Source organism: Podarcis gaigeae, assembly GCF_964106915.1.
Source record: "Podarcis gaigeae genome assembly, chromosome: 3".
Taxonomy (NCBI): Eukaryota; Metazoa; Chordata; class Lepidosauria; order Squamata; family Lacertidae; genus Podarcis; species Podarcis gaigeae.
Genome location: NC_139680.1, coordinates 110,518,813 through 110,530,884, shown reverse-complemented (window position 1 = coordinate 110,530,884; position 12,072 = coordinate 110,518,813). Strand labels below are relative to the sequence as shown.

Genomic DNA, 12,072 nt, shown 5'->3' with positions numbered 1-12,072 from the left:
GGGCTGTGCTAAAAAATACTGTCTCAGCATGCACACCTGTGTCCCTAAGGCCTGAATGTCATGTTCGAACGTTGTATGCATCCTCTGCAAGGTTTCCACCGTGTTCTGGTCCCTCCCAAGCTCCTCGGGCAGCTTCTTGTGTTTGTCCTGTATCCGCCCAAAGATCTCCTTGGCATCGTGGTAAAATTTGTGCAGTTCATAAGAGGCGGCGAGGATCTGCGTTCTCGTGTCGATGAGTTCCAGGAGGTCAGCCCAGGCCTCGTTGAGACCATCCTTCCACTCAGCGATGGTGGCGGCATCAGAATGTCCGGAGTTGATGAGCTCATCGGCCATGTGGTTGACGGTGTCCACACGCTCCTGCCCAATGTTGCCGGTGTCCCGGGCAAATTCGCGGAATCGCTCTTGCAACATCTGGAAAGAGAGAGGCCGTTAAGGAAACGGGTTCCAAATCAAGTGGAAGGCCACTTTCCAGCTTGCTTGGGTAACAATACATTACAGCATGAGTGATGTTCGAAAAGAGACTGACATCAGCAACACGAGACTGTACCAGAAGCTGAAGAGGAGTCAGATATGTGGAATACATGGATGTTAGTAGTAGTAGTAGTAATAATAATAATAAATTTTATTTATACCCTGCCCTCCCCAGCCAAGACCGGGCTGAGGGCGGCTAACACCAAATATAAAAACAATTGATTGAAATACAGCTTTAAAAACAAGATTAAAATACATTAAAACATTAAAATGTAGCCTCATTTCAGTGGAAACTCAATCAAAAAAATTTGGGGGATAAAAACGTCAAGTCTTCACCAAGGCTAACTATCCAGACTGGTCCTACATGGGCCAGAAAAAAGCCAGGGAAGTCCTCAAATAGGAGTTCCAACACAGAAGGAGAAAGGAAAAAAGAAAGAGGGGGAGGGAATCAAATTGATTCCAAGCCAAAGGCCAGGTGGAACAACTCTGTCTTATAGGCCCTGCAGAAAGAAATCGGATCCTGCAGGGCCCAGGTCTCATGAGACAGAGCGTTCCACCAGGCCGGAGCCAATGTTGAAAAGGCCCTGGCTCTGGTTGAGGCTAATCTGACTTCCTTAGGGCCCGGGACCTCTAGGGTGTTGCTATTTATGGACCTTAAGGTCCTCCATGGGGTCCTGTAGGTACAAGGGTCCTAGGTCGTGTATCTATACATATGTATGTGCATGCATCTATGTGTATGATGTACACCTGTTTACCTGAAGGAGCATCTCCACACCCATTGTCCAGCCCAGACACTGAGGTCCAGCTCTGAGGGCCATCTGGCAGTTACTTCACTGTGAGAAGTTAAGTTACAGGGAGCCTGGCAAAAGGCCTTCTTGGTAGTTGCACCTGCCCGGTGGAATGCCCTTCCATCAGATGTCAAAGAGCTAAACAATTATATGACTTTTCATAGACACTTGAAGGCAGCCCTGTATTGGAAAGCTTTCAATATCTGATGTTTTGTTGTGTTCCTTTATATTCTGTTGGAAGTTGGCCAGAGTGGCTGGAGCAACCCAGTCAGATGGGCAGGGTACAAGTAATAAACTGTTATTATTATTTACACATGCATTATATCGAGACTATTCCCATTGCCTGTATGAATTGTCAGATTGCGAGACTTTGTAGAATTTAACAGCAAGGGTCAAAGATCATTGCTTCTCACACCACAAAAGACCTTTTTTTTTGCTCCCCATACAAGCGCTGGGTAAAATGACCTAGCTCCAAGGAGCTGAAAGTGGTGTGCATGGTCCCTGCCACCATTTTGTCCTCATAACAACTTTCTGTGGTAGGTTAGGTTGAGTGTCGGTGAGTGGCCAAAGATCAGTTGTGGACCTTCATGGCTAAATGGGGATTTGAACCTTGAACTCCCAAGTCCAACACTGTAACCACAACAGCTCTTATTTGTGTGTGTGTGTGTGTGTAAAACAGTGTGGAATACAAGTTTTGGTTTTCATTTCTTGTTCTATGGCCAACTGGCCTTTCCAACCATGGACGTTACCTGTAGACTGCCTTGCATACTAACGAAATACAGGAAAAAAACAAAACAACTGCAAATTGTGGAAAGCTGAAAAAATAGGAAGAGCCATCTGATCATCTTACTGTCACATGTTCGTAATCCTGTCCCAGCTCATGGGATCCGGCCACCACTTCCCTTTCGGCAATCCATTGCTCCAAGTCATCCACTTCGCGGTTCAACTGGAACAGCCTGTGTCTCTCGTCGAGCTTGCCTCTTCTCTCCTCAGCGAGGTCTTTCAGGCCTGCGTACAGCTTGTCTACTTTGGACTGCCGCATGCTAATGCGCTCACTGAGGGGAAGACAAGGGAATGTGTGAAAAGAGAGTTAATTCCATCCACTTAATTTTTTTTTTTTTTTTTAAACATACAATTTTATTTGGAGGCACTGTTCTTCTTTCTACTACAAGAGCGCCGTGGACACTAGGGACAAAATTAGGGTGGCCATGTTTCAAACAGTGAAAATCTGGACAGAAAACTTGTTCAGCTTTTTATTTTTTCTTTCCCTGCCCCAAGTTGTTGTGCTTCTTTGGCAAATTTGCAAAAAAGGAGAGGAAGTTTTGGAGCTATTTTTTGAGGGAAATCACCAATACGGATTTTCCTGGACATTTTAGCGCCTTCCGCTCAGACACTACTTCTGACAGCAGTATTCCGGTTACGTCCGGGAAATTCCGGACGTATGGCAACCCGACACAAAATGGCCACTGCTAGGATGTGGCATAATACAAAATGGCTGCCGCACTGTAAAGAATAGAAAATGGTACAGGCATGGCACCCCAGCCACTGCCATACACAGAAAGAATCTCTTTGCCCCTCTCATCTGCTCAGAATGGATGGGAGGGTGAATGTCTAATTTGGGCAACAAGTCAAATGTACAAGGAGGCTGAGCCAGTGCAAACAGGAACTGAGCAGGAAGAATGGAGAGTCTCTCATGCCCTGTGGATATTTTGAGGGGATATTTGAGGGGCCGACCTTTCATAGGTGCCATTGGTGGTATTGGCAGGTACCCTGGAGTCTGGGGGGGGGAGCACACTGGTGACTCCAGGGAGATACAATCCGTGTCTGCCTAACTGCTGAATGACTAAATTTATTGTTTATTTGCTTTAGATATAAATGGGATCACTCATTTGGCTCAATGATTTCAGTATATGATCCTAAGCAAGTGCTGATTACGTGGGTTGCCAGCACAGATATATGGTGAAATGGCTTACAAATTGAATTTTTCTTATTTTAGTGGTGTGTTTACTTACCAGTTAAAAAAACAGAGTTTTTGTTAAGTTGTGGGTTGACATAGCAGACGACACAGCGATTTCTCCAAAGCAGCTCTTTATTTTGTAAGCTGGAACCGAACTAAACTGAGGAGCTCAGTCAGCCAGCTTATATAGAGCTACAGAACAATTGTAACTGTTGCAACGTTCTAAAACTATCCAATCACTGAACGTCACTTTTCGATCCTTCATTTGCATACAAAACTATCCAATCACTGAACGTCACTTTTCGATCCTTCATTTGCATAACTATCTACAGTATCCCCCTGCTGGTCCAGGGTGAGAACTTCAGTACGTAACAGTTTTCTCATGCAGGCACATTTAAGCTACATTCTCAAAGAAACATGCAAACTATATTTATTAATTCCTAGAGTCCTAACCCTTTCTGATTTTTAGTGGTTTTACTAAAAGACAGGTGGATTGGGGGGGGTTACTAAAAACATTTTGCTTTATTATTATTTTTACGTTGTAACAGAAACAGAAGAGCATGAGCCGCATTGTTAGGCTTTTTCTGTTTGTCAATTTGTTTGGGATTATTTGGATTTTAGTGGCATGGTTATAATAGGTATTTTCTGCATGTGCTCACACGTTTCACAGCCTGTTGATTCCCCCAAAGCCAAACAGATATCCAGAATTAGTTGTAAATAATAATGATCACACCTTATTGGACTTGCCTCTTACACATGGGATGGGAATCGTCAGGCCCGGGGGCCAAATGTGGTCCCTTGTCTCTCTACCTGATCCTTGGGACTCTTACCAGTCCATGACCCCCACACCGCAAGCCACGGCCCTTTCCTAGCCCTGCTCTACAGCATCCTTGACTGCTTTTGTCTAGCTGGAATATGTCCTTCATCTTAGACAATGCTTCCTGCTTGCCTGGGCAGAGAAATGCTTCTATGGAAAAAGCTCTGCCTTTTGCATGGCTGGAATATAGCCTACTGCACAAGCCTACGAGTAAAATCCATTGCTCTGCCCATTTTTCCTTCTGGCCCCACCCATGCGGCCCCTGAAATGTTGCTTATGATGGAATGTGGCCCTCATCCGCCAAAAGGTTCCCCTGCCCTGCCTTCCACCTTTCCAGTTATTGATGCAATCTGCCAGTGCTGCTTGCTGTCAAATTTGGGAAGCTGACGGCTCAGTAAATTTGTTGCGGGGGTCAAATCTGGCCTGTGGGAAACATCAGCCTATTGCCCCCAATCTAGCTCATCGATTGTAGTGGAGCTAGGACGCCAGAACAAAGTTCACAAAATCTGACAGTTTCCAGTTTTGTTTGTTTTAAAAAGACAAGCCTGGGAGATGTGCGCTAAGATACTTTCCAGACCTGACAGCCCGATTCTACGACTTTTTCCCATGACCCAGAGGAAAAGGCTCAGATGTCCAGGATTTCCGCCAGCGATGAATGCTATTGATAAACAGATCATCCACATCGCTGGAAAGGCTTCTTCCGCAGCCTGAGTGTGTTTGAATTTCCAAAGGAAATGCAATGCAATTTTGATCGATGCATCGCTTATTTCCTGTCCAGTGAACGACAATTTAGGAGCACGTGCAAGTTGGCAAATCGTTTCTGGATCCGTGCAGAACAGGACAGAGGAGAAATTAACCTTCTCCAGGAACCCTTTTCCTCCCAGTTTTCTCTGCCCAGTTTATGCTGAATTCCAGCATCAGCTGTCAAATATATGTACTCATGAATTATTTATCATTTCCTTTGTCGGACTGCATTTGGGTTTTTTTCCCCATTTGGCGCTCCCTGCCTCCAGTTTCCTTTTTCAGGGGACAATCGTCTCTGATTTATACAGCTGTTCATCTTGAACTTCTGATTATGGTACCTTTGTCTGTTTGATATAAACACCTCCATCTTACCCTTCTTTGGAACCTCCCTGCAGGTCAGTGGACAGCATGCAAGAGATACTCTGAATTCTACCTTCGTTCCTTTTCTCTTTTTAATAACTAAATATGCATTTCTTTATTCTTATTTTTGGAATTTGTAACCCACTTAAAAGGATTCATTGGAGGCTAAAAGGGGTATTGGGACGCAGGTGGCGCTGTGGGTTAAAGCCTCAGCGCCTAGGACTTGCCGATCGAAAGGTCGGCGGTTCGAATCCCTGCGGCGGGGTGCGCTCCCGCTGCTCGGTCCCAGCACCTGCCAACCTAGCAGTTCGAAAGCACCTCCGGGTGCAAGTAGATAAATAGGGACCGCTTACCAGCGGGAAGGTAAACGGCGTTTCCGTGTGCGGCTCTGGCTCACCAGAGCAGCGATGTCACGCTGGCCACGTGACCCGGAAGTGTCTCCGGACAGCGCTGGCCCCTGGCCTCTTAAGTGAGATGGGCACACAACCCCAGAGTCTGTCAAGACTGGCCTGTACGGGCAGGGGTACCTTTACCTTTTAAAAGGGGTATTAAACATAAAAAGCATCTAAAAATACAAAAACACTCTTTGGGCATCATTTATTTGCAGACAGGATAGGAATGTTAAATATTTATTAGTGTGGTATGTTCCTATTGGCAGCTTTGTTGCTGAGGTTCAATATTATTTCTCCCAGTAGCCTGACAGAAGCCTCGCACTACTGGATAACTGATCAGCTTAAAGGTTTAAACTAAACACAGTTCCCCATGATGTCCAAACTTGAGGAACTGGTTTGTTTAACTATGGTTACTGAGAGCATACCTTAGCTCCAGATCCAACCTTGTTCTGAAACCACAGCATAGGCAAACCATGGTTTCCTGAGAACAAACATCATGGGAAACTGGGGTTAGTTTAAAAGTAGAAGTTGAAGCTTTCAGTTCTCCTCCTCTGGTGTGCAAAAGAAGCATTATTCACATAGTGGGGCACAATTGTTCCTAGTTATATGTTTACTGGACCATAGTCGGGACCATAGTCTGGACCATTTGTTGGTGAGCCAGGATGGGGAGTGCAGAAAGGAAACTACACTTGCTGGACTTAAATCCAGCATGGAAGTTCTTAAAAATTCCTTGGGGAAACGGCAAACTACAAATATAAAACAGCAAGAGTCACCTCTCTGGATGATTGTCTGCCACCAAAGTCCTGCTAGTCTTGGATAGTTGGTGCACGGTCTCAGCATAGTCTTCTACGGCCTGCTCCAAAATCTGGTGTTTCTTCAACATGGAAACTGCACTTTGTTCATCCTAAAGTGGCGAGAGAGGACAGCGTCATTTTCCTTGCATGACACCATGATGGAGGGAGTCATCTTGGTGTGCGTAAATAGGGAGGGCTTCACCTAACAAATCCTGTCAGGAGAAGCTTCTGCTTCCACAATGTGGCTTCTCCCCCTTCTTCCCCTGTGCACCCCCCAAATTGGTTCGGGGGTGTGTGTGTCAGAGAACAGAACAGGGACTGAGGGGAGGGGGAAATTGTTCTGCCTGGCAAGCTGAAATGCTTGCACAGATGTAGTTTCTAAGAGCCTCAAACCGCATTCCACCCACAATGCATATTATAATGTATATTTTAAACTATTTTTACTTATACTTGGGCTTTTGGGGGCGGTCAACTTTTTAAAAACTTCTGTCTTTTATTGGTAATTTTAAGGCACCGATAATTTTAATGAGACAAAGTTGCAGGAGGTGCCCACTACATGCACAGACGCAGGGCTGTCCCTCCGTCATCCTGCTGTCTGCTCCCAACTCAGTAATATCCAGAGGCAGACCCACACCAAGATGATGATGATGATGATGATAATAATATTATTATTAATAATAATAATTTTTAATTTAAAAAAATTAATTTTTTATTATTGAAAAACCAGGCTCAGGGCGGCTAACAACAAATTTAAAACACTTTAAAACACTTAATTATAATAAAAGCAGCATAAAATACAGTATAAAACATGAGTAACAGTAAAATTCAAACATCAAAAATCAATTAGATAATCCCCAGGGCTAGCTGGCTGAATTGGTCCTACTTGGTCCAGCAAGGAGGCCAGGGGAGAATTAGCTGTGGGGTCTCAGAGCAGGTGATCTTCATAAATGGGGAATGGGGAGGAAGAGAAGGGAAATAAAAGATCAGGCTAAATTCTTTAAATATCTTTAAATAAAAGATAAGAGGGGGTGGAAAGAGGGCTGAAGTGCACTAGGGTCCAGAAGCAGCTCTGGGGGGGGGGGGCAGAGTATAATAATATAATATAAATTTATTATTTCGGTCACAGACCAGTTCCAGCTCACATACAATATCAGGGAAGTCATAAAACACGATAGAGATACATTTTAACTTGCAATTGGGTATAACAGGGACAATACAGATATAGAAGCAGTTAAAAATATCTAAGTTAAATCTTAATCACTAAAATATAACCTAAAATCGTCATTTAAGGCCTTGGTCAGTATGGTAACACAGCTTGTTCCCTAGGTTTTATGTCAGTCGCACAGATTTTGGCCACCCTTCGCGTGATCTCTGGATCCTTGTCCTCTACCAGGGATTTTAGACATTGAAGTTCGGACCCATTTGGAGATTTTTGTATAGCAGGGATGATAAGTACCAAATGTATATCCCCGTAGAAATGACAGCGTAGCAAGACATGAGAGACAAGTTTCTACCTCCATCAAGCCGCAGGGGCAGACTCGTTCCGCATATGGTTTACCCTCGAATCTGCCCCGCAATAAGGCAGATGGCAGCACGTTGAATCTAGCGAGGGTAAACGACCGTCTGTATTTAGGTATTTGTAATTTTGACAGATATATTGCTCCCATTCTCTTTTATTGCTGGGTGTTTATTCATCTCACTCACCTGACATTGCAATTCCACATCCCAGATTCATAGAATCATAGAATCATAGAGTTGGAAGAGACCACAAGGGCCATCGAGTCCAACCCCCTGCCAAGCAGGAAACACCATCAGAGCACTCCTGACATATGGTTGTCAAGCCTCTGCTTAAAGACCTCCAAAGGAGACTCCACCACACTCCTTGGCAGCAAATTCCACTGTCGAACAGCTCTTACTGTCAGGAAGTTCTTCCTAACGTTTAGGTGGAATCTTCTTTCTTGTAGTTTGGAACCATTGCTCCGTGTCCACTTCTCTGGAGCGGCAGAAAACAACCTTTCTCCCTCCTCTATGTGACATCCTTTTATATATTTGAACATGGCTATCATATCACCCCTTAACCTCCTCTTCTCCAGGCTAAACATGCCCAGCTCCCTTAGCCGTTCCTCATAAGGCATCGTTTCCAGGCCTTTGACCATTTTGGTTGCCCTCCTCTGGACACGTTCCAGTTTGTCAGTGTCCTTCTTGAACTGTGGTGCCCAGAACTGGACACAGTACTCCAGGTGAGGCTGGGGGCAGAGTGAAGATACAAGAATAGCCTCCTGACAGCAGCATCAGTGCCACTTACTGGGAGAGGCAGTGGCGAGGTCAGGGTGGCACACATGCACCAGCAGAGCCAGTCTGGCACTCTGATACCTCTTTGCAGTCCTGGCCATGCCTCTGCCAAGCTCCCCCCACCTTCTGATAAACAGGAGCGACACTGCTACCAGGAGGCTATTGCAATGCAGCGCAACTTCACTGGGCAAGCCACTCCTGTTTGAGTGCCACTCTGGGCCTGACAGGTGGCATATGTGCCAAAAGGCTGGGCCACCTCCTGACTGCCATAAATTACTTAAGGAGGTAAGAACATGAGAAGAGTTTTGCTGTACCAGGCCAAAGGCTCTATCTAACACCCTCAGCATCCTGATCTTTTCAACGCAGGGTTTTCAAATCAGGCTACAAGCCCCCTTTCCTGACTTTAGGAAGTTGAAAAAGAGGGGCATCTATCTGAACGAAATGGCTGAAAGCTCCAGAAAAGATACACTGGAAAAAAAGCAAACACAAGGAAACGGGTCCAAGCCAAAAGACAGGTTGTGAATTGGCTGGCTAAGATTTATAAAACAGAATCAGATAAGTGTTGGAAGTGCAAAGGAGTGGAGGGAATGTTCCTCCACATGTGGTGGACATGTAAAAAGGTATTGGGAAATGATTTATAATGAATTGGGGGGAAATGTTCGAAACTAGAAGAAGAAGAAGCGTTTGGATTTGATATCCCGCCTTTCACTCCCCTTCAGGAGTCTCAAAGCGGCTAACATTCTCCTTTCCCTTCCTCCCCCACAACAAACACTCTGTGAGGTGAGTGGGGCTGAGAGACTTCAAAGAAGTGTGACTGGTCCAAGGTCACCCAGCAGCTGCATGTGGAGGAGCGGAGACGCGAACCCGGATCCCCAGATTACGAGACTACCGCTCTTAACCACTACACCACACTGGCTTTCCCCCAAAAAGCCAGAGTCCTTTTTGTTGGGGATAACTCAGACTGAAATTCCCAGGTGTTAGAAAAGGTTATTTATGTATTCAACTACCGTGGCCCATGTTTTGTTAGCCCAAAAATGGAAAGTGAGTGAGGTCCCAACTAAATAAGCTCGACAACTTATGAATATAAGCAACTTGCAGATTTAACATATAGAATAAGAGAGCAAGAAGAACATACGTTTAAAGAAGATTGGAAAACATTTATTGAATATGTGGGAAATAATTGTATACAGTTGAAAATGCTGGCAGCATTAAGATAAATTCAACAGAGTAAATATTTTTTGATGGATGTAAAAGTGGGAAATTGATTTGAATGGTTATAGTAAAATATGCAGGGATGTAGGATGGGTAAAATGAACCATGGAAAGAGAAGAAGGGAAGTCATTGGATATTTTAAAGTTTGTAAAATGTTTATTTGAAATTGTAAAATGGGAAATTTAATAAAAATTATTCTGAAAAAGAAAAGACAGGTTGTGAATTAGCTGATAGTGCCAGGTTAGGTCGCAATTATAATATGACCTCTAACCAAGGCAAATCAACGTGAACCAAGTAGAGGAGTTCAAATGCAGTCCTACTTTAGAAGTCGAATGGAATCCATTCTGGAAGTCCGTTCAACTTCCAAAACCTTTGGAAACCAAAGCGCAGCCTCCGATTGGCTGCAGGAAGCTGCTGCAGGAAGCTGCTGCAGCCAATTGGAAGCCGCGGAAGCCCAGTCGGATGTTCAGGTTCCAAAGAATGTTCGCAAACTGGAACAATCACTTCCGAGTTTGGGGCGTTCGGGAGCCAAAACGTCTAAGTACCAAAGTGTTTGGTATTCAAGGTACAACTGTATAAACAAACCTGGGATATTTTGTTTGTTTGTTTGAAAAAGGTGTTCACAAACTAGGGCTAGAAAAAAGGGCCTTTTTGCTCCACCCTAATAAAAACTTGAGAATCCACAGCATATAAAGCATATAAGAGACGGCGCAGCGAAGGAAGAAGATGGGGCTTGATTTCTCTTAAGTGGTTCAATCATGTTCTAAAACCGACTTCAGCAAACGCGCACTGAGAAGCACAAGACTTTGTGGGAAGAAATTACAGGTATCTGCTGGTTCACTCCAGCTACCCTGTGCAATCGCACTGTTTTGCTGTAGCTGTATTTCGTAAACTCACAGAACCTTGACATGTTCTGACTGTGTCTGGGTAGCAGTTCTTGCTGGATATTTCTGTGTCATTAAACATAAATGACGTCAGACTTTCCACAGAAAGGGGGTGGGGGGACACACAGAGAGAAATAGAAATGTGGAAAAATTGAACCTTTCAATCAAAGCGGCAAAAATAGAAACAGGCACCGACTACTGGAAGATGGATTCTGGGCTAAATGATGCTTAGAACTGCACCAAAGCATTAAACTTCTCCACCAGCCAAATGATTTATAGAACCTGAAAGTGATTTCTGCTGGGCAATAACTGTTACTCATTTATCTCTGTCTACCTCTGCAACTCTCTGGGGAGGATTTCATAAAAAGATATGGGACCCCAATTGGTGTTGGGCGGTAGAATAATAGAAATGTAGAGTTGGAAGGGACTCCAAGGGTCATCTAGTCCAACATGATGCAATGCAGGAAACTCAGCTAAATCATCCATGACAGATGGCCATCCAACCAGTGCTTACTAACCTCCAAGAAAGGAGCGTCCACAACTTCCCAGAGACCGCATATGTAAGTAAAATCACGTATGGTAGGGAACACCATCTAAAAAGCCAGTAAACACCTTCTAAACCTCTAGAAGCCCTTGGAAAACCCAGCAGCACTTATTAGGCATTTTCCCTTCTCTTTTTGCAGTTTTTGAGATCGTATTAGAGCCGCTTTTGCCATTTTCGCACCTTTTCGCCGTTTAAATCAAAAAAATTTCTTTATTTCCTAGTGCCACACAAAGATTTGGTCATCAGTGAGTCAAATGTGCCTTAAGTGGGGAGCTGCCTGTATATCCGTTGAGTTTTCCTGCATTAGATTGCTGTACACTTGATGACTGAGGTAACTGAACTAACTCCACCCCAAGGCACTGTGTTTGAGATGGTATGTTGTGTTTGTGGTGTCACATAACCCAATCATACATGCAAGTATACCTGAAGGAGCGTCTCTACCCCCATCGCTCAGCCCGGAAGCTGAGGTCCAGCTCCGAGGGCCTTCTAGTGGTGCCCTCCCTGTGAGAAGTGAGGTTACAGTGGACCAGGCAGAGGGCCTTCTCGGTGGTGGTGCCCACCCTGTGGAACGCCCTCCCATCAGATGTCAGGGAAATAAACAACTATCTGACTTTGAGAAGGCATCTGAAGGCAGCCCTGTTTAGGGAAGTTTGATCTTTGATCATGTTTTATTATGTTGGAAGCAGCCCTGAGTGGCTGGGCAAACCCAGCCCGATGGGTGGGGTGTAAATAATAAATTATTATCATTATTATATGAGAGAACATGGTTGCAATGTGTGCTTCTAATCAAGTGTACAGAAATCAAATTGACAGTACA

At 44.5% G+C, this 12,072-nt stretch overlaps 1 protein-coding gene across 2 annotated transcripts in view; it reads right to left on the bottom strand.

The window, feature by feature from the left end:
• The window catches only part of SPTBN1 (spectrin beta, non-erythrocytic 1), a 234,962-nt gene that overhangs the window by 23,850 nt on the left and 199,040 nt on the right, over window positions 1-12,072 (bottom strand). For both annotated transcript variants that reach the window (XM_083732935.1, XM_083732936.1), the window contains 3 exons: window positions 6,303-6,433; window positions 2,110-2,314; window positions 37-411 (listed from right to left, as the gene is read on the bottom strand). In XM_083732935.1, the coding sequence (XP_083589061.1) occupies window positions 37-411; window positions 2,110-2,314; window positions 6,303-6,433 (711 nt within the window). The remainder of the gene's footprint in view (window positions 1-36; window positions 412-2,109; window positions 2,315-6,302; window positions 6,434-12,072) is intronic.